The sequence below is a fragment of the Caloenas nicobarica genome, chromosome 2 (genome assembly GCF_036013445.1).
Source record: "Caloenas nicobarica isolate bCalNic1 chromosome 2, bCalNic1.hap1, whole genome shotgun sequence".
Classification (NCBI taxonomy): Eukaryota; Metazoa; Chordata; class Aves; order Columbiformes; family Columbidae; genus Caloenas; species Caloenas nicobarica.
Window position 1 is genome coordinate 29,638,569 of NC_088246.1, and position 25,252 is coordinate 29,663,820.

The window sequence follows — 25,252 nt, forward strand, 5'->3', positions numbered from 1 at the left end:
AATTACTGTTGCGCTAAAAGTGCACAGAATGTGAACTGTCAGAGGATTACATAAAGAGGTAAGAAAAATATCATGTCTACATTTTAGAGCTTTTGGCTCATTGCAGAGAAATGTTACTATGACTAGCTTTTCCTCTTGTGGCTGCTGGGCATCTTGGACCAGAGAAATGAGAGATCAGTTTTTATTTGGATGGGATCAGCTGGGGAAGCTTGGCTTGCATGAGGCATCTTTCTTGACAGGCTGAAGGGAGCACAGGCAAATCTAACAATGAACTACAAAGAAAATGTGGTCTCCATGGTCAGTGGGGAATTATGCATGTGTCATTGTGGGAGGAGAAGCAGGGTGGAAGGAGAAGTTGAGTAGCGGCTTTACAGGAAGGTGTTCTTCCCTAATAACTCTTGCAAGTTCATTATTTTCACCTCTGCATCTTCCTGCCAATTCACATACACCTCTACAAGTATGATCCACTACTGTGAGCTAGCACCAACTTCTTGGTGCCCTCTTATAATGACACGTCCACTCTTTCTCTTTTCTCCCCTAAAATACCAGCGTGAAAGACCAGGAAATATTATAGTTATAGCAATATAAATCTCCATCGCCTCTCCATAATATCTCTATATTTTTAAGTCAATTTGTGCCTTGTTTCTATGTGGTTCATAAAATCAGATTATGTATGCATGGGTGTACCATATCTGGTCATGTACACTTTAAAAAGATATCTGCCACCAATCACATACATTGACTACACTTTCAGAAATTTTCTCTAATATTAAAATCCAAAATGCTTCTGAAAAGTATTGAACATTGGATTAGTAACAGCTTTTTCCTTAAAGAACAACAGAAATTATAAACATAAAAGGCTGAATTATACACATTTGCTGTTTCACTGACAACTTCATCTTTTAGGAGCACTGAACACTACAATTTCTCTTCAGATCCTTGGGCAAAGCAATTAGTTCAATTAGAACAGCATTTCTATCTTTTATATTGTTTGTATTTAGTATATGTGCCTTGAAGCGAAGTATTGATTCTTTTGCAGTCCTTACTGAAGGTCAGAAGAGATACAAGCTGAAGTCTGTAACTTGTGAGGTAGATAAGGCCAATAATATTGATTGTATCATACCATAGTAATCCTTTTCATTAAGAGGAGTTTAAAACAAGGTTCCTATTTACATTTTCATGTTAAATATCTGCTGCTTATAAAATGATCCAGTGATTTTAATGTGACAATTCGAAGGATCAACCAAAACTTCTCCCTAATTTCACAGGATTCATTTATAACACAGTAAAACAGCCCTCCTTCCAAAAATTTAAGGTCAAATCAAAGACAGAGACATTAACAATAGATTTAATATGGAAGATAAATCATTAGAGGCTTTTTAAAAACGTAAAATGAGTACCAAATAAAGGATATAATGGTATAATGACTGAATAGAAAAGCAACTTAATGCAGATACACAACAATTTAGTTTACTGAATGTGCTGGCATTATTCCCCATATTTCTATTTAAAGTAAATTAGGAAGAAGTCTACTGCTGAATAAAGCAACAAACGACAGGCACCATGCAAATATTTAGTTCAAGAATAGCTTCCTCATGAACTTTCTAAATGACCTCTGCTATCAGCTCTTCCGGCTTCAAATCTGTCCTCAGTGGGATACATATACAAACTGCAAGACTGTATGAAGATTTATCAAATGTACTTTACTAGCAGGTCATCTGTATTTAAACCTGGACATACATTAAACTGCAAAATGAAATCACTGGGCCAAAGAGATGTCTTAGAAAAATATGTATATGGGGAAAAAAAACTCACAAAGGTTGTCAAACTAACGTTGAAACTAATGCCCTGTCACAGCTGTAATATACTTGACCTCCTCGGTCTGCTTCTGAGAAGATGGACTTATATGGGCTGTACTGTATTTAGACCCAAAACAGTGTTTTCACATGGAATCGCACAATCCATATAGTGCACTGCCTGCTTGGAGGTACCACCAGGACCTTGGAAATGGTGCTGCACTGCACACCACACAAATGCCTCAAGACTTTTATCTCAACTCAACCTGATGATGTAAATATCACCCATAAAAAATAATAGTAAGAAAGGTACTTTATCGTCCTTCTTTCTGTAGCTTCAGTTTTGTATTTTTAAAAGATTAATTGTTCTCTCATAAGAACACAAAGATGGGAGTCTTTTTTGTCTTTGCATGCAGTCATCGGTGATATAAATACAGAGCATTAAGATTCAAAGATAACTACAGCGTGAAGATATTTTTGATGATTTTTACTTTTTTGGGCCCACTTGTCCCACGTTGACTCTCACACAGATGACCTTTCTTGTCTGCATCCCCACAGAACAGGTGGCCTCCCCATTCCAGCTGGCAGAGGAGTTGAAAGCAGAGACAGATGTATCCTCTATGCACTGTCCCCATGGGCCAGTCTGCCAATGATATACAGTGCAAGAGTGTTCGTTACAGCTGCGCGTTTCCTGTAGGGCACTACTATTTGGGCACTGCATTCCTCCTGGAACAATAAAACAGGGCAAAAGTTCATGCAGTGGAAGGAAATAGAGTGTTCTATTAAAACAAACAAACAAACAAACCCAAGCAAACAATAACCACTATGCAATGGTATTAGCTATATATTATCACTTGGATTAAAGAAATGTTCCTTTTTCCTCCTCCTCATATGCCCAATATGGACTTTGACAAACTTCAGTCAGCAGACTACACAGAACAGAATGTACATGGACAGTAAATGTAAATATGTAATATGTAAGAATGCCAAAATAACCATAACTGCTATAACACACTAATGTGTTTGCAGTAACCTACAGCCTTTTTATTTTGGGGTTCTCTAAAAGAAACTGCAGGAGGTCACATAAGGAGGTATGAAGGCTCTAGACAGAAGAAAAGGTTAAATACTCTGGTTATGCATGTGTAGAGATCACTGTTATGTCTAATTCATGAAGCAATTAAAAAGATTTTTGGAGCTCTTGTCCTAGCTCCCAGTGGCTGTTTATTCATTTTGCGTAATTACTAAAGAGGGTGGCACAGCTGGCAATTTCAGATCCAGATTGAGATTACAAAGGTTGTTGCAGGTAAAGATTAAAATGTGTTCATGTGTCAATAATTGTGAAGAAAAGCTCAGAAAATGCTATCTTTGCTGTGTCCAGTTTCAGATAGTATGTTCAGTTTCTTATATTGAAGCACTTCAAAGCTAATCTAGCCTCCAAGACCTCCATGAGTAATGAAGAACTCTTTCTTACCAGGCTTGATCAGAGGCTACTAGGTGTCTGGCCATGTGAGTAGACAGCATCTCTGCTAGATATCTGGTGTTACTAGACATACAGAATTTAGGTTTAAGAATTAATTTAAACATTCATGGCCTACACAGGAACAATAGGACTCCTATCTCCAGATGAAGGAACACCAGGGGAAATCTAAATAACATTTTATTCTTTCCTAAAAGACAAGAACAGTGAGAAGATGAAGAAGAAAAAAGAAAGAGAAGAGAAGAAGAAGAAAAAGAAAAAGAAGAGAGAACAAGAACTGAAAGAGGAGCTTTTTATCAGTTATCACAGATGAGCTACACTTTTCACTGAAAAGAAGAAATGTGTGCTCACACCGAGCACATATCAGAGAACATATGAGTCTTTCTATCCCACTGCTGAACTTTAGGTTGACCTCCCAACCTAAAGACATGCAAAAGGGAAGGGATTTTAAACAGTCATTGCTGAGAGAAATTAAACAAGTAATGTAATCGAAGACACAATGGCTACTTCAAGTACTCCAACACGAGGAAGTCAAATACCACAAGTGGTAAGAATACTTTGTAAACCAAGTTGCTTTTGTGGAATGTCTAGATCTGCAGAAAATGTGAGGAAAGGGCCATTCTAGTGAAACCAGAGGACAAAAGCTAAATTCTCAAATTGTTTCCATAGAAATAATTTTAACTTCTGACTTTGGGCTAAAAATGTTGATGCAACCAAGAAAGAGTAACATCATATTAAATGAGATGTTATGCCAAAGATGAGCTACTCTTAAATTTTACAAAGAGAGTTTAGAAAAACCTGAAAATGTGTGAATGTAATTAAACAATAACTGAAAGGGAATTTGTTCTGGCTCAGAATGGATGCAAATCAAGTCTATTAGATTTGCTTTGAATATAAGTCAATATGCACAGCACCAAGTCCAAACATGTCATAGGCATTCTCCTTAAAAAAAAAAAGACATTAAAAATATCAAGTAGTAAAACAAAATTATGGTTATGAAACATGTTTCAAAAAGTTATTTAAGCAGCTTCCTTCAGGAAATTAAAAAAAAAAAATCTTCCAACTAACAGCAGCAGATATGAATATAAGCAATGAAATTAGGAAAGTAAGTGCATTTTGAAAATGAAAAAAATATCAAGGATAGTAAAGTCACAAATTATTTCACATGGGAGAGAAAATTGATCCACCTGAGGAGGAGTCTAGACATGTTCCTCCAGTACGAAGGTTAAAAAAACCCAAAATTTAGAAGAGATAAGGAAGGTTAATAAATTATTTCTATCTTATTTTAGCTCTAGAAGAAAAACAAGAGAAATATTTAAGCAAATTCATAAATTAAAGGGGGGTGTGTGGGAAGAAATGTTTCCCCAGGAATGGATGCCATAACCACCAGTTCCTAAGGCATTTGAGAATAAAGTGACAATTTAGATTCAGTTTTGACAGCTATGCAAGAATGTATATTCAGGGGAAAAAATGACAGTGACATTGACTTGTAAAAGAAAAACATTGGGGCATGAATGTCTGCAGCTCAGTGGGAATCCACTTCTGTTCAGATGAAATAAGTAGTTTAAAAAACGATGCAGAGAATGAACGAAATGTGAAAATAATATTACTGAAATATAAACCAACTATCACTAGTACTAAATCTTTTTGGTAATTAAAAATATACTATTTATTTATAAATTGGTGTGCCATTCTCTCCAGGAAAACAGCATACCGTTGTGCTCTGTCAAATTAAAATAGGTACAAAAACAGCAGAAGAGGTTGGAAAACTGGCAGTTAGAGATGCCCTTTCTAACATCTGCGTAGGGGTAACAAGATCAGGGCTGCTCAACTTTAAGAGCATTTCATCAAATGAGGATAGTTTTGACAGGAATATAAAAATTAATGAGTATCACAGCAAAAAAAAGGGCACACAATACTAAATACATTTTATATAATATATGATTAGATAAGTATAACTGCTTGGCAGTACTAAAAATATTCATTTCAAGGTACAAAGAACAGCTGGAGCTGAAGCATTTCTTTTCGGTTTTGGATACTTAAGCAAAGCACATTTGGAAATTAAAGGCTATCTTTACAGAGGGACTTGCATATTACACATAAAATAACAGAGATATGAAAGTAGTTTCTTTGAATGCTTTAACAGAATTGCCATATACTTAGATTGATTTTCTGACTGATTTGGAGCTGGTAATGGGTTAAGACATCTTGCTCTAGGATATTCAAGGATTGGATTTCAGAAGTCTTTTTTTTGGTGACACTGTCTTGATAACTTCAAATTTCAAAATGCTTAACAGTTTTTAGAGCATTTAGGGTCATTTTAATTAATCATTTTGATATCACTCATTTTCCAAATGCATGTAATTTCATATATGCATTTCAAATGAATCTTTGTATTTGACTTGTGGATTTTGTGTGTGTGGTGGGTTTTTTCTGGTTTTGTTTGTTTGTTTGTTTTAAAAAACTTTATTTTTCCAAAAGCAGTGTCAGTCATTTACTATTTATAAAACTTGGAATGCATCCACCGTATTAGTATTATTCTGAATGACACTGATTTGGCACTGTAAATCAATGCCAGTGCATAATCAATATAGAATCAATCTGCATATCTACTATTTACTGAAATTTAAGACTCATTTAGTACTTCCTAGTCTCAGGTTGTGGGCTATGTAGTCAGTGCATATTACTAATTATATAATATTTATTGTACACAGGAAATAAAAATAAAAGAAATATTAAACAGAAAATAAAACAAAAATAGAAAACCCCTAAACTGAAGAGACGTAGGCTGAGCTGTATAAAATGCCTTCACTAAACTTATGCAGAACAACAATATCAGGTAACATCATTATGTCCTTTGCTGTCATTTTAAATTTTGAGACAATGACTTTCCTGAGTTTCTTACTATACCACGAAGATGCATGTGACAGTGACACAAATGAGCTACCACTATAGGCAGGCTTACAGACAGACAAATTTATAAATCATTTCACCTTTCAAACCTTCAAGCTGAGGACAATGATCTCAGAAAAGATATTAAAAATGGTTATTGTGACACCAGTTTCCATATGGAGTCACCTCACAAACCACAGAGAGTCTTTATCTTGAGGAAAGAGACTCTTCTCTTTCTTCGCTGAATGGCAATAAATCAGCCCATCCCAGATGTGCACAACCACACTGTGCTTGAGGCTCTACAGCACATGGTTTGACCATGTGGAAGAGGTGTTGTTCTGAACGAGGACATGCCAATGAGAGGGCCTGTGGCCGAGGTCAGCTCCTGCCTTGAGGAGAAGTCAGTGTGGTGCTGGAAGGGCAGTCATATCCCAGAGCTCATTAGAAAACTTTGTCACTACTGTAATTTACGTCTGGCTTCAATTTTTCCTGTGAAGCTACTGTTGTCACAAAGGAACTATTATAATAATACTGAAGTATTCCTATTCTAAGTCATCCCAGAAGATCGATTATAGTGTGGCTGTTTCCTGGCAGCCAGTTATGCTAACTTGATGGCTTCTTCAAACCAATTCAGCAGTATAGATAGCTGGGAAGTAAGACGAAAAATAAGGTCTTAAGTGTGAAATCACATAGCTCTATCACGGGCAGTCATCTGCCAACATTAACAAGTAAAATGACAGAATATAGTATGTCTATTTCAAAGAGGAGAGAAACCGAACAATCATCAAAAGACAATACCTTGATAAGAAGCCATCCAAGATCCAGATAAAATAACCTATTTCATATGTATTTATAGACGCTCAAAAATTTCAGTGGAGTGTTCATGTTTAAATACTGCAATGAACAAAAATTAAGCGCTTCAGGTATTTTGAGGGATTGCAATAATCCTGGTGTAAGCAATGCCTGTAACATTTTGATCTCGCCAGGCTTGTAGACTGAATCCTTCATGACTAGGAGGAAGATGCGTGTGATCAAGGACTCACAGTGAGAAACCTGGACTCCTTAGGTCATCTTAAAAGCCAAGTTTAGCCTTATTCATAGACTGGCAACAGATTTGCACATTCTTTCACTAGTTAATGTCCAGTCCTGATATAATAGGAATTGTATCTGTATCTGTCTGCAATATATTTGTCCTATTGTGTTCTGAATAAAAAAAAATCTCAAATATCATGACTATATTACACAGGAATTACTAAATGGCTTATCTAACCTGGTCTTTCTTTCACAGCAGCAGTTCAAGGGAAGGTTCAAAAATCCAAAGGGAACACCTGTGGGACCATTCACCTGAACAGAACTGATAGCTATTTTCAGAACTCAGTTTTAATGTGTAAATTGGAATTATTTGTCTTACATTTATGAGATCTTGGGTTTTGTAGCTATACATGATGTTTACAGAGTTTTCAACAACAGTAATTTGCATTTTTATAGGCTCTGAATAGAACTGAGAACTGCATGTTTCCCAAAAAAAGGTTCATGTGGAGCTTCCTTTTTTTTTATATCAGCAGAATACAGACTTTCAGATACATTAATACATTCTGTGTCCCCAGAACATAAAATGACCTCCCAGCATCAACTACACAATCAGTGTTTTATGTTTTGGGAACACCCCTGTTCTCTGTCATGCAATTGTGGAGGTGAAAAGTATTCAGTTATTTATCATTCAGCAAATGACTAAAAGGCATAAGAGATGTATGAGGAGAAAGATGACAATAACTCTAATTTGAGTGAAGCATAAAAAAGAAAAACAACACTGATGCTTTTTAAATATAACAGAAGCAAAGGTGAAAAGCACCTTCCAGATAGAGTTGTAATGATATACAAGGTGTATCAAAAAGATGGACCCAGTTTCAAAGCTAATGGTGGCACAAAACCAGAGACTTTGACGTATCCCCACAAGAAAAAGTCACAGGGTGCAATGTCTGGGGGCCAAGAGTGTACTGCCAAGTCTTGGCGTCCCGTGCGACCTAACCAGCATTGAGACAAAGTGTCATTTATGGGTCCACCTTTTTGAAACACCGTGTACTAAGCCTTGAAAGGTTATTTTATTTATTTATATATATTTATTCTCTGGAGTTTGTACAGAGTGCAAAGGAGCACGGTGTTGAAGATATCTGACCAAACTGTGAGTAAATTGCTATAAGCTATGTAGACATACCAGCTTGTATCCTTAAAAAAAAAGCACAGAATAACCTTGTCTTGGAATAGTAAGGAGGCCATGGTTTGAGCAAAGCTGAAGCACTACAACCTCTAGGTAATGAGTAGTTTAGGAATCTCTTCACTATTGCCTGTGTGGTTTGAGACCTGTCAGTCTGTGATCACTCCGTGCTGGTTCTGATCATTGCACAACAGACATAAATAAAATTCATACACCTAAAATCCAGCCTAAGCTCAGCTGCTTTGCTGCATCTGCAGCCTCATAAATTATCCTAAAATGTAAGTTCAAAACTCAGAATACAATTGGTACTTTCTAAAAAGCAGCATAAGAAAGTGGAATAATTTTCTAGATAAATTTAGGTTTTCACTTGTTTTCACTTGCCAGGATGTTAAATTTCTGTCTCCAATAAAATTGCATAAGCATATGGAAAATATATTATCTTGCCCTACATGGAAAAGCAAGAAGCACATGATTATATGTTTATTTGAATTATCATCTAAAAACCTGGTTCTGTCTTTGTCTCAAAAAGAGTCCATTTGCCACACTATAAAAAAAGGGACAACATAAACCCAATTTTGTTTCTAATTTTAAGAGTGTTTCTACTTTGTTGCACAGATCCATCTAAGTAATTTATTATTTGCATCACCTATTAAAATGAGTATAGTTCTGATTGCTTCTTACACTTGTAGTAAAGATCCCTTCCAGGGAAAAGGTTGAATGTTCCTGGTCTGCTACATATTTTTTTTTTATAATTATCTGAATCACATCAAATACGCGATATACTTTTAGCAATGAAAATAATTGTGTTTGCAAACAAAGAAGTTTCACTTTTCAGCTAAATTCATCTTAACTCTGAAGTAATAAAATGCTTAACAGCTTGAAAGAAGAATTAAAACATGCATGCATCCTTTTATATTGAGGGCATTTAACTTTACTGTCAGTAGTACATTTGCTCTATTATCCCCCAAAATACTTAAGAACAAACCAAAACCATTTATAGGAAGCATGGAAAATCATGAAAGAATAGATACAAAACTATATCTAAAACCTTTTCTTCTTCTCCTTTATATTACAGCTGTCTTCTCTATGCATTTGCTGCAGATGCTGCACAGGACCGTTTGCAAGAATGGAAACCATTAACATGAGTGAGGATTTGCTGGGGTAAAACCAAAGTCTTACTATGCATAAAAATGGTAATGGGGTAAAATCAGTCACTAAGTCAGCTAAGAAGCTAAAAAAGTCATTTGTTAGCACTTGAACCCTCATCTTTTTGAAATAAATAAAATAAAATCTCCTCTTTAAAACAATTTTAGGTACCATGAGTAAATATAGGATAAACATTTAAATATCTTTTCTATATTTAAAAAACCACAGCTCCATCTAATAATTTGTTTCTGCTGATCAAGAAATTACTTTGACACTGCAAAGACAGTTGAGAATTCACAATCCAACAAGAGTCTGCACGTGTATGCGACCTTACCTTCACCTGCATACGCCAGAATGGAGCGGGCGCGCATCTGCTTCCCTTCTGTGGTTTTGCCGGAGCAGGTGTGTGAGCAGGAGGACCATGCGGACCACATGCTGAGCACACAGTCCTTTGGGCACGGAGCTTCACAGACAACTGGGATTGGGTAGATTGCATCTCTACACAGCTGTCTGTCAACCTCTTCTCCTGGGAAAGAAAAAGCCAGTGGCAGTCTATCATTTGTTAAATTAACTTAAAATGAGCAATCTAGTCCAGATGGGCACACAAATAAATTAGATTCTGTTCTTCTATATAAACAAGGTAAATAGATTTTTTATTAAAATGACTGGTCTGCTCTGCTTTTGTTCTAGAAGAACATGCTTAAGCCTAGTTTATTTCATATTCTGCTAAAGTGAATGGCAGCCTGGGGGGTCTTTAGGCTTTTATTTTGTTATTACATATTTGATTCCACAGAAAATCCTAATGTGAATAACAGACCATATAATACACCTATGGAAAACTGGAAACACATGTACATTAATCACCTAGTCTTCATTCATGTTTTGGGAGAAGGGGAGAAGTAGCCTAACTTCCAGTTCAGTCAGTTTTATAACTCACAATTCATCCTTTGAACTGCAGCTATGCATCAAAACATGAAGAGAGTTGCAGTCAGAGTTTCCTGTTTGGTTAGAAAGATCTTAAGTTGCTGGCAAAGCCACTAACACATTGGTCTTTATGTCACGCAAGTATATTAAGATCTATGCACTTGTACTCTGTCACATCAATGTACACATTTCATTATAATAAAAAAATCCAGGTTGGTAGAATTTTATTAATGAAATAATAGCTAATGTTTAAACAGTAGGGCTGCTTTTGGGAGTGCTGTGTGTGAGATCTGTCTGAACCACATCCTAATCACAAAGTAGGTACTTTTGTAACGCGAGATATGATCTCCTGATCAAATCCATTAATATCCATTAAATGAGGAATGAATTAATGACCACATATTCAGACATCAGAAGTCTCACTAACGGTGACAAAAGCCTTATGATATATCTTCACTTTAAAGCAAATGAGGGAAAAAATGAACTAAGGAGGGAGAGATTTGGATTCACTGTTTGATATAGCCTTGTTATCATAGAAACCAGTTACGGAAATTGTTTCCAACAAAAAGCACCAGGAATTGTGCAGTAGCCCGGTATGTAATGCCAATTACAAAGAACAGTGAAAAGTTGCATCTAAGAGCACACTGAACTTCTGAGGCCCTGATACTCACGAGCAATTAAGGCATGGACAGAGCCAGTCATTCATAAACATGAAACTTTTTATTTTTTTAAAGTTTTCTGAAAAGCAGAAGAGTTTAAAAGCACCTGAATGCCTTTTGTGCTATACGACCCTTGCTGTACTAGTGCATAAAACCTTCTGTTGAATTAGGATTCAGATGCTGAAACATTATTGAAGCATATGAAATCTCGATGGGACTGAAGAGGAATGTATAGCATTACACTTGCTATGTTCCATCATGTCAGCCCTTTTGTTTTAATAGCTAATGTCAACAAAATAGTCTCATCAAGATTTGCAATGAACATAAGTCTTTGATACAAAATATTTTTTAGAAATAATCATTAAATACTCTAAAATTTGATGATAAAGACATCAGCCAGTATTAATAACCACCACTCGGATTCTGAAAAGCTAATTCAGTGAGCACTGTGAATGCTGTAAATGAAGCCAAAGATCTATAAACACTGCTTTACCCATGCCTCAAATTAGGCTTTTATTGCTTATTAGAAAAATAACAAAATGCATCAAACACTAATCTAAACAGAAACTACTTTTTTGTCATTCAAGGTTTGCAGACTCTTAAAACCTCTCAAAAAAGAATCTCTGATAAACTGAGTACCTAATAATGGGAGGTTCTTTAGTGCTAGTGACATATTATGAGTCCCAGAATTATTAATGACCAAATTCTTTATAAAAAGGGGAAAAGATGAGTGCCATCCATCCAATACTATATCCCTTTAACCACTGTTGAATATTTTATTCATACAGAATCTTTCGGTACTACAGAAATGCAAACATCAATCTTCCTTGGCTCTGCAAACCAGAGGAAATCCTGCAGCTCATGCTTTTAAAATAACCTAGAGTAGTCATAATCATTTGAATTATAATGAACTTTGACATCAAGTCAGTCTCAAAAGCTGAATTTTCCCATACTAAAAATACGAATCTAAGCCCTGCCAAAGCCTTCATAGATCTCCCCCACCAAGTTCCCCTTCCCTCAGTGGACTCAATCTCTGCATCAATTGCTCTTTCTCTTGTATCACAGGTCATCACATCCTGGCACCAATGCAGGAGGGATTCCTACCTGCTGCATCAGAATGGCACATGTTCAGGTCGATAAGACTGCAAACTTATTTTCCAAAGAATGGGGGGGAAAAAAAGAAAGAAAGAAAGAAAGAAAGAAAGCAAGCTAGAAAAAGGATGAGCCTTACTCTCAAATTGTTCCATCACCACATAAGACTCCATGAGGTAAACTGCTAGGACCCTTTCACATCTTGCAAGAAATACTACTATTACAATACAGTATGTCACAGTGTAAACAAACAATACTATATGGAGCTTATTTATCATCTGCCAATTAAGGTGGTGTTAACTTGAAACTCAAGCTAAATTTGGGGTCACAACGAGAAATTGTGTTAAATGAGTTTCAGTCTGAGTTTCTATTTCAGACGAACAAACTAAAAGCCTTCGCTCCCCTCAAAATCAAACCCCTCTTTTATCCTTTGCTTTTATGGAGAAAATATTCTCAAATATATACCTTCCATATTATCATTTAGTTTTTGTCAACTGTCCAATTCTTATCTGATGAATTCAACAGCACAGATATGCAGTTGGAAGGAATCTTTCATAATGGGTACTTCTTACCTTTAGGGAGGTATTTTATTTAGACTAAATTGTTTCTGACATTTCACTAACGATTTTATGAACAACTTGACCTTTTTAGTCTTCCTCTTTAAAGTGCATAGTGTAGTCAACCACCAGGAACCACTCAACTATGCACTGGGAACAATGCCAATGTAAAGACTAAAGTTACTTAGAAAGTCCCATTTGAAAAAGTTTGTGTAGTCTAATTTTTTTTTAACTTTATAGGTGTATGTAAATATAATATATACATATGTTGCACAAGAGTCAAAGACAGAACTCCAAAACCATGAGTCTAAAGTCTCTGCCCTGAATTATTTATACTCTAAGCAACAGAGTGACAAAAGTAAACACCAGAAAGACGAAAACAGAATATGACATTTGCACCAGGAAAACTCTTCACCATTTATTAGTTGATTTCCTCATTAAAATCTGGAATCTAGTAATAATCCATATTCAGAAACAGTACCTATGTAGTTGAATGATATTTCTGTCCTATGCAACAGATGTGCATTTTCGTCTAAATTATCCAAATTCCACTAAAAGGCATGACTGCATGTAGAAATGGCAGGAGGCAAAAAAGGCTTGCTTTTTCAAGGATTTAAAATGTCAAAAACTGTTTAAACCTTTGCTGGGATTATCACAGACTCGTATCATCAGTAAAGACTGCCAAGGAGATAGTCGTTTGAATCCACATCTCTTCCTTGAACTGTTATGCTGGATCCAGCCAGACAATCAGCCAAGTGAGTCATTACATTAAAACCTCCTTGTGGCCACCTTCCTGGTGTGAAGACCTTCTAGTATGTGCACACACATCAGAGCTGCAAGTGAACTACTGAACTATTCAATTGCTTTAAAACAACAAAAAAATCCCAAACGAAACAAACAAAAAACCCCAAGCCACCTACTGAATAGGCAATTTTTTTTACAGATTAAAGAGAGGTAGCTTGTGAATAGCACGCAGGAGGAACTCGCTAACTGTTCTTAAGTATCAGACTGTATTCATATCACCATTCTTATTTTATTACATTCACAAGGCAGATATGGTACCTGTGAAAATTTGGTCTAGATGCTAACGGTTGGGCTAGACCACAGAAGACTTACATTCTGTGTTTGATGTAGTTGAATCATGTCACTCCTTAGTGTTTTTGTTTACTCATCTGTAAAATGTGTCTGATATTTAAGTTTCTTGTAAAATGCTTTAAGATTTTTCCAACGGGAAGCATTCCCAGAGCTGGTATCACTAGAGAGACATGGCAAGGAAAGCCTCTTGCTTACTGTGCATCTCTTAATATGATACATGCTTCAGTGCACAGAAAAAAATTGCTGTCAAAATCTGACCTGTAGTAAATGGAAAGGCAAGTGCTTAACAGAGGGCAAAATTTTTTAAAGCCTTAAAATGAACAGTAAAATTACTGCAAGATTCAATGAGGCATAGAGAACAACTGAGGAAAAAAAAAAGCAACACAAAATAAATATGCTGCTGGAGTCCTACACAGTAAGGCAAGGAACTCGGTCTCAGTCATGTACCTGGAAACCAGCTATAGAAATGCTGAAGTATAACCTGATATAAACATAAGTAAAAAATGTCAATAAAACCACAATAAATGGGATCAAATCGAGAGAGTGTTTAAAACATTAACATTGAACATTTTTTTAAAATGCCTGTGTTATCAGTAAAGGACAGGAATATCAGAAAGTGGTAAAACAGATCATGCAGTTACATTTTAAAGTTCATAAAAGAATTCATTACAGCAACTGAGCCTAGATGTTAAAACTGCAGACTTCAGAGACTGTACTACTTAGTTGAATGTGGTCAAACTTACTAGTGTATCTGTAACTCTATGAAAAAAAAAGGTTCAGTTATGCCAGTATCTTCTTTTTGTGGCTCCTGGTGGCCAGATATGATAGTCTGCTTTTAAGTACAACAGACCGCAGGAGACTGAAGCGTACTATTGAAATGTTTTTAAACGTGCACATTTAAAATTATTATGTAAAAATACAAAACGATGGAAAAGACTGACGGCTGAAAGCACTGCTTGATCGGGATGTACTGGTTATACAGACTAGCGTATATACTGTGTTGTGTGTATGTGACTATCAGTTTTCTTGGCTGTTGTTTTTCTTGGCTGATGCCTCTCTTACCAGTTTTCATGTCTTGACAGTAAAGCTGAAAAGGAGGCACTCAATGTGTCATCTATTGGAAGACTGGTAGGCACCCAGAATACTTGGTAAGGCACCCCAAAGCTCAATTTTTCAAGTGCTCAGTGTTTGAGGGTGAAGAAGGTCTGTTATTATTCAATTGCCTTCAATAATGCCCCTAACTATGAAGGCTACAGGCAAAAAATGCATTTAGTTCACACAATGTTAAAATCTGTGAGCTGTGCTGGTTGCCATTTACTGTTTCTTTCCTTCCTTCCTCTGTAGAAAAATAATCAACAGGAAAGTATTGTACTGGGTTATAAGGGTCGAAATAGCCAAAGAGACTGTTCTTTATCTTGAATTCCCATGCAATTTCCCATATGAATTCCTCCCACATGAGGAACTATGCATGTCCTTATGCTGACACCCTCATTAGTCTTCAAATGCATTGAATGACCTCCTCAGACTGGCTGAGGAGCCAAAGCTGCTGTGTTCACTCTGTCCATCAAGAACAAAATATGCCTATGTATTAATATATTTAAGATGCAGTAAAACCAGATCTGTGGTATGTCCTCAGTCCTGTTTTTCATATGGAACTAACTTTACCACTTTCTGTACCCAAAGTTAGTAAGGCATATGCTTCTCCACTAAAAAGTTCATACCTGCAACAACTTTACAATTTCTGCATTATTCCTGTATATATCCAAAGAGAGTTTGACTAGGAGAGAGGAAAATACTTAAGAAAAAAAAAAAAATCTTACAATTCTGAAGTGCCTAAATGTGTTTTCATTATAACTTGGGGCAGAATATAAACAAGATGTCAGTCTAAAATAAATGTAATTGCCTCGAAATTACAAGAATACCACAACTAGACTGTAACAGTATAGAAGATGCATTGTTAACTGTCATTATGTTAAAGAAAATACCAAAAAAACCCAGCCTCAAGAAAACCACCGAAATAAGAGAAAACATACAAACTTATCCAAACTTGAAGTTCTACACTAGACTTTCATTAGTAATAACCTTGTCCACACATTAACTGATTAGTCTAATGCAAAATGGTCAATTCTTCACATTACAGAAAAGCTTTCAAAATCATTACAAATCCATTCATTTTTCAGATTCTAGGACACCTTATATCTGCTAATAAGCCAATAGTAATCAATTACCAGGATAAACTAACACTATCATTTTAATTTCTAATGCTGTTGCCTTCCTTTCAAATCACTAAGCAATAAACAGTCCCCAAAGTTCACCACAAAAGGAAAAACCCTGCCCGCCTAGCCTGAACTGTCACAGAAAATTACCTTTTCCTTCCAAACCATGGTGCTGCAGTAGTAGTGTGTGTTTTTCTTTTCTCAGTGATCAGAAGAGGTAGAGAACTACACTGTGAACTGTGTATAGGAAAAAGTGGAGGCCCATAATACTTTCATTGAAATTCTGTACTTTTGCATAAGGCACTTGAAATCTGCCTTCCTCAAACCTCCTTATCTTACTCTGACTTTATCAGAACTGCTGATTAGAAATTCAGTCTGCTATCGTGACTGATTTTTTTTTTTCTTTTGGCAATTTATTTGTTTTAGTTTTAGGTTGTAGTTTTTTTTCTTATACAAGAGGAACTCTCTGAGGGAAGCTGTCTTTCTCACAGCACGTGTCTCTAATTAAAATGCAGAACTGCAAAAGGCTGACCCAGATTTTTCAGAAGGGAGAGTTTAGAAGTTAATCTCTCAAAACCTAATCAAATAAGCCACAGAAAGGGGAAACAATAATATTTACATGCAATTCATAATTTACCATCTTGTTTAGCCCAACAATCTTAAGAGTATTTGGACAAAAAAAAAAAAAGCAGCACATGCAACAATATCTGACTGAAAGACTATTTTTTTGCTCTTGAATCAGTTCAATACTTATATATAACACACACTTTGATAGACAATAGGAAACTTTAAATGTTTTATTAAACCCAGCAGCCTTCATATCATCTTGACAGTGTTTACTCAAATCTGCTCCACAGATAAAGGCTGTCAACATAAGCTTTAACGTTAGAAAAATGGCAGTGTCCTTGAAAACAGTAGCAAGACTATGTTACCTTGTATGTAATTATTTTCTGTTCTAGTTCCTGAATGACCAGCTGTCAAAAAATCTCTCTGCATCAGGTAGCTTGATAAATTTTCAACATTTTGAATGACTTTTAACATCTCTAATCATTGAACATAAAGCAACGTTAACCTACAATTTACATTCTCAATATATTCTGCTTCATTTACTTAGCAGTTTTGCAACGAACACAATGTGAAGAGATGGTGTATTTTCCCCTTGTATTATTCTTATCAAGTGAAGTTTCTATGCTCATATCAATAGCTTAGGTGCCTAGCTGGTAGCTCCAAGTGTTAAATCAGTTGGTAATTCCCTAATCACATGTCTTTCTCTCAATTGCTTTTGCTAACTAGTATTTGCATTTAATTAAGTATGTCTTAATTAGTTGATGGTTAATATTTGTGAAGTCATTTTCATCTAAGAAGCCCAAGTAGAATGGCACTGATTTCAATGAAGACAAATACACTAGTTTCTCACATCTGTTCATTATGCAAAAAAGAAAGTTTGTCTAATAATTTAATGATATGAAAACATTCTAGGATTGTAAACTATTTGTTGATCTGTGTGTGAAAATTTACTGTGGTTTTGGTTTCAGTGTAGAATTCAAAGTAGTATCGTACAGTCTATTCCTTACTAAAAGAAAAATTATAAACATGGTACTTTAGCCACTTATTCAAAAAAACCCATCATGAATCTTGCAAACATGGATGGATTTTTATCTTTAAATGAGAAACTTGCTAGCATTAGCATATATACTTTCACCTTATTTACACATTTACCACTACTGAACGCACCAGTGCCATATGGAAAAGGGCGCTGACTACTCCCCTTTCACCATGTAAATCCTGGAGATATATTTTAAAATATAATCTTAATTTTTAAAATGTGGTTTTAGCCTTTTTTTTTTTTTTTAAGTAAGCATTTTTGATGAAAAATGACCGATAATGGCAAGAACTAATACTATACAAAATGAAAATAGGTGGAGCTTGGAAACCCACCATATCCAGTGTTTCTCAAATCAAAGATAATAGCATCTCAATACACTTAAGAAAAGAGACCATGATTTTTTAAAAAGATTTTTCTATTCCTTAATGAGAGGAAACACGTTTTACAAGCAATAACTTCTTGTTGATGACTATGTGCAATTTTCCTCACGTATTCACCTTATGGGAAAAGACATTTTGAAAAGTGAGAATATGTCGGCTTCAAGAACTCACACATTCATACAGAAGTCTAATTCCAACAATAGTACCTGAACACTTCTGCTCCTCCTCTTTAACCAAACCAGTAAATGCTACCACTACACCTCAGCTATAGCTTAAACAGTAGCATGTGTTTGCTAACATTCTTCACAAAACAGCTTCTTAGCAACTATGTTGAAAGAATGAAGAAGCAAGTTACCTCCTGTGAGTGGCTTATAGGAAAGCTAAAAAGATGCGAAAGACATTCTGCTGCAGAGGTAAGACAACTCTGGTTCCAAAACTTATTGCTTGTCCTTAAGCTCATTAAAAATGTCAATAATGCAAATTTCAAGAAAGGTGAGTCACTGCTAAGAAATCCAGTTCTGTGTTCCTTAAATGCACCAGGTGAGAGGTAAGGCTTTGCACCATATGCAAAACAGTTATAGGGATAATCAAACCCAAAATAGCACTCCTTACTTTGAAATAATTACAGCAATAAAACGACAACTTTGAAACAAAAATTAAGAACATATTTTAAAGATGTATATTTCCTGCTAAAATTGCTTCAGATGGGAAACATATTTGTATGTTCGTTGGTTGTAACTGGATAAAATAACGAACTCACACCTTCAGATATGACATTAATGCTTCCAGTAATCTCATTTTCCTGTCTGGTAATAGAAGAACATATGTACCTCCCTTTATATTAGAGTCATCAATCAGGATTACAGTCATGTAGATACAGTCTAAATGTGACAGAGGGAAATAAAAACAGGGAAAAGAATAGTATTTCTTAATCCAAATAATATTTTTTCAACGTACAATGTAGTGTGATTTGGCCAGATTAAACAACAGTACGAAAAAATAATATTCCATAACTATGTTAACTCAGAAATATACAATAACCTGAGGTATTTGAAGGGAAGTGGGGAACAAAAATAAAACAAGCAAACAAAAAAACCTTACTTTTTTTTTTTTTTCCATTCAAGTGCAAACTTCTTATTTATGCTTCAATTTCTGATGAGAATGAGAATAGTGGAAGAAACTGTTCTGCTTTCCTTGTCATCTTAAAAAGAAGAACATGTTGTGGTGCCCATTTTTGAACTTTACCTCTTATTCCTTTAAACTCTCTCTTATTTTTCACCACTCTTTTCTAGATTTACTCAAGTTGAAAAACTAAATTACATGCATTTCGCAAAGAAAATACGGACAAAAGTTTTCCAATTCTCCCTGTATTTATTTACATAATTTTGTAAGTGGTAGTGGTGACGGCAGCCACAGTATCGGTTCCCCCAAGTATACAGTAGTCACTTGGCTACCTGTGTTACCAATTAAAAAAAAAAATTAAAAAAATACATGAGGCCAGTTCCTTCACTATACACAGAGGCACACTGAGGGTGTCTTACAGCACTAACTATGCCTTAAAAGGTAACGCAGTGTTTTTATCTCCGACAAAACACTATGCTGCACTGAGTGCATATTTTGTATTACGCATTAAAGACTACCGGAAAACTTCTTGCGGATGATACCGTCTTTGAATTTGCACTACTTCTGACACCACTAAATATCCACCAGCATGAAAGAGGCTGTATCTGAACTATTAGTGATAATGTGTCAGTGAAAAAGACTGATCTAAATAGGAATACTGAAGAATTAATCCAAATTAATTAAAATGAGACTTTGAAGGAGATTAGTTAAACTGTATTAGCAGTTTGTATGGCTATCCCTATGCAGAATGAAAGAGAAAATCATGACTAAATAGAATTAAGGCCACCTTAATTCTGAATAAGAGGATTCAGATACATGTTTAATATAGTTTTACTAACACTATTTTTGCAGTTAATTAGGATCAGCTTTCTTCACCATGAGGGTGGTGAGGCACTGGAACAGGCTGTCCAGAGAAGCTGTGGATGCCCCATTCCTGGAAGTATTCAAGGCCAGGCTAGACGGGGCTTTAAGAAACTTGGTCTAGAGGGAGGTGTCACTGCCCATGGCAGGCGGTTGGAATTAGATGATCTTTAAAGTCTCTTCCAACCCAAAACATTTTATGATTCTATGAACTTTCCTGTCTCCATGCAGACAAGACAAAGTAAACAAAAACTGAAACATGATCTGCCGTTAGCTGAAAATCTGCTATACTTTTTGCTGTAGTAGACATGTAACACAGGAATAGTAGTCCAGTAATTCTAATAAAGAGCCAAGCAAAGCACCTACATGTTGCTTAACAACAGGAGTAAGATTTTCCTACTGCTTGACAGGTAGTTGAAATATTTTCATGGTTCATTTGCTAACATAGTCCTACAGAGAATGATAAGGAACAGAGAATACAAGTGTATTGATCATAACCAAGTGCAGTTGCCTTCTAGTGTCAAATAAGCTAATCAAATGTCATTTTGATATGAAAGAAAAAGTAAGTTTGATGAAAGGCTATGGTCCCATTGAGGATAAAATCAATATTAGTCATGGGACCAAGTGGGATCAATATGTCAGACCAATAGGCCATTTTAAGCAGAATGGGGAAAGACGGGAAAAGTGCTGACAGAGCCATAAGGAAACAAGAAGTCACAGTGCAAATCTAGGGGATTATATCACTTGAAAATTCACAGTGTGTTCCTAAGAACACTTGGCAAAAGCACCAACTCATCTTAAAAAGATACAGCTGATCCCAAGATCAACTGGACAGTCTCATAAACTCTTCCCAATCAAGACATTTGCATTTTTTTGTAAAATGTTACAGACACTGCTGTATTTAAAAGTGAAAAAAAATCCTTTGGCAGACTTTAGAAATATTTGCAGTGTAATTTTGAACATTGGAAATAGGATTTAAAATACATGGATTTGAAAATGCTATATGCTTTTATTTTAGCATTTCACTATGACTTTTTGATTATTTAGAACACAAGAAGTTTTGTTAAACATGGGGAATTATATTACTATTTTTTCACTACCAGATATTCTTATCAAATTTCTAAACTCATCAGATATGGACAAGTAGAGCATTATAAAAAGGTTTCACAAGTATTTTATTGTAACTGTTCTTTTAGACTTTTCCCTTTCCTCTCCAATAAGTAAAAGTTAGGAGGAGAACTAGTCCAGGAAGGGCAATGGAATGTCAGAGATTTCAAACAAGTACGATTTGAAATTGTAATTCTGATGTGCTGATCTGAACTAGATTAACATTCAGGGATGTGAATAAGGAATAGAAGCATAAAAAGGAAATAATGGGCAAGACTACAAAAACAATAGCATGAAAACAATGTGACAGCTCCATTAACGTCACTAGAATGACAGTGCTCTCCACAGTCAATCTTTTCAACAAATCCCAAATAACCTGCATATTTTAAACAGCTACCTTAAATGGCCTAGTTTTCAAGAGACACTGAATATCCATGAATTTCATGAACTTCACCCTTCTCATTTTCTGCATAAATATGAGTTTTGAAGGATAACTAATACATTTAAGCTCAGAAGTTCACAAAGTTGCCTCACAAATTGGTTCATAAATACTTCAGCACTGCAGTTTCATCACCAAGTATTTTCCTGGAATTTGGTCACCAACATTTTAATGTTATTCCTCTCTCTAATGCAAGAGCATAACTCAGAGCTGAAGAGAATGACTAATGGCATGCAGCTGACAGAATATTAGATGAATTCTTCAGTATGCCAATTATCTAATATTTCACTACTATAAAGTGAATTTGAAGCAAGTTTACAGCTATATATTCACGAATATCTGTGATACCTCTTGCCACACAAATATACCTGTAACTCAAAAGGACTTTTAAAAGAATGAGAAGAATTATTTTATATAGTAAAAGATGATTGCAAACATTGTCTTTGCATTATTCATCCAGCTGCAGCTAGTAAAGAGTTGTCACTCTGGATGTAACCTGACAGCTCAATTCAATCACAGTTAAAACACAGGACCCAAGAGGTGTAAAAGAGATCACTGCCACTGTCATGTTTACACATTTCTGAGAAACAGTTTTATAATTAATTTCATGGATGCTTCTTTCCGTGTCCTACTACTGGCAGATAAAATGCAGTCTTTGGAGAACATCATTTTATCTATCTTGCAATGAATATTTTCTCATCATTACAAGTGAAAGGCACAGCATGCCTTTAGGGAGCTCAGACTGCAAATTAATCTTGTCCTTTGGAAATATTTTTATAACTGATTCCTCTCCAGAAGACTAAAACTAACCTATTCTTTTGACTTCTGCTTTCTCCCGGCCTCTCTGTATATGATTTCAGACAAAGAGCTCTCAGGAAAGCAATCAGCAGTAAATACCACTATTTATAAGAATAACCTATGCTAAATTAAGGAAATACAATAACATAGTCACGCAACAAACCCGAAAGTAGCAGGAACACATCTGCAAGTATAGGGACCTTATAAATTTTCTACTTTGTTAATAAGTTATACAAGCTAATATCCTAAAGTCACAGAAATCTGACAGATTTCACTGCAGATTTGAACCTACTCAGAAAAATTAGCCGTACCATGGAAATAAGAGCCCCTTCCCCTACTAGAAGGACATCACAGGTCTTCTAGAAGCCTCCCACAAGAGTTAAGAAGCTTCTAGCTAGCGTTATTCTTCTTTTTCCCACCTTAAAAAAATAAGTCCATTTTGAGACATTCAGAACAAGATATATGATATAGTTTCTACTTAACGTATTTTCACTGGAAAAGACTAATGCAGCAATTTGCTATTTATAAAATAATATCAGTACCAATAAAGGATGTCTCGAATTAGTAAAATTAAAACCAAATATCTGTTAACTCCTAGGGCAAGATTTATATAGCTAATCCATAAATTACTCCCCCAAAATTATATCAAGAGATCAAACAGCAGTAGTAAATGCCAGAATTAAAGTTGCCTTTGCAATATAGGTTTTTTTCAATTGCATAATCACACGCATAATTCCACTGGGTCCCTTCCTCCTCAGTTCACAGATTGGGAACTCCTTAATGAGTAGCTATTTGGTATTTTTAGTTTTATTCTCTTTGTTCAAGGCATGAGCCTATGTTTTATTTACCACGCATTAATTAAAAGTGTTATTGAAACAGAATTGGTAATTTTCCTAAGATCTTTCCATCATGGCAATCAGACGTCCATTAATACTTGTATTTTCAGAACACTCAAGATGTAACAGGCCAGTATTATTTACGTTTTGCTGATGCTGAACAAATGCGAAGCAAAATTAAATCCTGAAGAAGAAGACAACTAAGGCTAGTTGTCTCAAAGACAAAGCATTCATTACTGCAAAATGCCACTTAATCCCCAAAGCAGATACATACGTTTCACAAATAAGTAGCAGGTTCTGTGGGGAAAATGTCATGTAGACACAATTAAATAATTAAAGAATTCCATCTGATACATTCTACATATGAACCAGACAACCTACCTTAACTTCCTAATGTTTGAGGTCTTGGCTTTGCAACCTAAAATACTTAATTTTGACATAATATTTATTTCCAACTTTCTGGTTTGAAACAGAAACCAAATGAAAAACAGTACTTCAGCCATGAGTGTTGCACTGACTCTGGATACTTACTGCTCTGCAGGGTGATGTCATGGGACAAAAGCAGAAACAGACTATAGCGCGCTGTGTTCCAGCTCCAAAAGTGATGAATTTCCTTCCTTCCTCCCCTTCTCTGGCTTCTTATCCAGCCGTATTTTCTCCAGACACTAATTCCAGTCTGTCAACTCACTGTCCCTTTCACCCAGCTCTGCCAAGTTCCGTCAAGCTGCTTGCCAAATCCCCTCTTGGGCTGACCATCACCAGACTGAATCCTCCCCCTAATCCCTGCCATGTAGAGAAATTTTGCAACTTCCTTTGAGTTCCTTACTTGCTCTCAGTAAACTGTCCTGGCAGAAATAAGGGTCAAATCCTACCTTTCCCCAGTTCTTAACCTCATTGCTTGGTCAGTATCAGTTTCTTCCTCTTGTCTTCCACCCACCTTTTCACCAAATCCCAGGAACAAATCTATTATTTTCCCTCTGCAACAGGTCTGTGACTTTATGTAGCTGAAAACCTGCAAAAGGTACTTGCACCCCAAAATCCAGAACATATGACTAGGAACACTGGAGAAACTTAAATCCTCAGTTGTTTGCTCTAATTTGAAGTAATCATTGTGGCTGAGTACGTTTTATTCTTAGTCTGAAGTTTTCTTAAGTATTTGGTAGAGATGGTGCTTGTGCAGTGCACATGAGTTACAAGAATTGCAAAATGACACAGATTATCTCAAGCCTCTTTAAGTTCCCACTGGAACACTTGTGAAATCAAATATTTCTTGGCAGATAAGAGTGGTTTTACATTAATCGGGACTCAACACAAATTATGATCCGAAAGAAAGGTCAGAAAATGAGCTGCTTAAGGCTGGAAGTACTGAGAATAAAATTCCTATTTTTCTGGCTCAACGTGACTGGCTAATGAAGATGTTTTAATCGTCACTATTTATCAAAACACTAGTTTTACAGTTCTGAAGTTTGATAACATTTATTAAGAAAATTTACCATTAGCATGCAGGTTGTCATAAAACATAAATAGGCCTGTGAAACCTTTTTGTCTCAGATGGAAAATTGACTCCCATCAAATACACAAATACAAAACCAAGGAAATTCAATAGTATGTCTATAAATCCAGTTTTACAACCCATCTGTAAGTCCATAAATACCTTTTTTTCATAACAGCACAATTTGAAGTAACAAATGGAAAGATTGTAAAGCATTAGACTGACCTTCCTAAAAAAAACAAGTGCCTTGAAATGTATCTACAGTTATGACTCTCTGCATTATTATTACGAGGAAGCTTGGATTCTAATCAGGACTGGGTTCCTGCTTTACAGGCTGCTATGTAAATAAAAATTTATGCATCAAAATCTCCCCTCTCCTAATCTGCCTATTGCTACTACAAGCAGTTCTTGCAATACCTTACTTTTCCATCTGGTTGTGCCATCAAAACAAAAGCAGGTTACTAAGAGCATACATCATATGAAACAGGTAATTGCACTCTCTGCGGTATATTTCACAAATATTTGTGCTTCCCACTAGGACA

General features: G+C 35.7%; 1 protein-coding gene across 1 annotated transcript in view; it reads right to left on the reverse strand.

The window, feature by feature from the left end:
• Window positions 1-25,252, reverse strand: part of THSD7A (thrombospondin type 1 domain containing 7A) — a 193,778-nt gene that overhangs the window by 60,142 nt on the left and 108,384 nt on the right. Inside the window, exons 8-9 of the mRNA XM_065628411.1 lie at window positions 9,861-10,052; window positions 2,288-2,522 (exon numbers count right to left, since the gene is read on the reverse strand). Coding sequence (XP_065484483.1) covers window positions 2,288-2,522; window positions 9,861-10,052 — 427 coding nt within the window. The remainder of the gene's footprint in view (window positions 1-2,287; window positions 2,523-9,860; window positions 10,053-25,252) is intronic.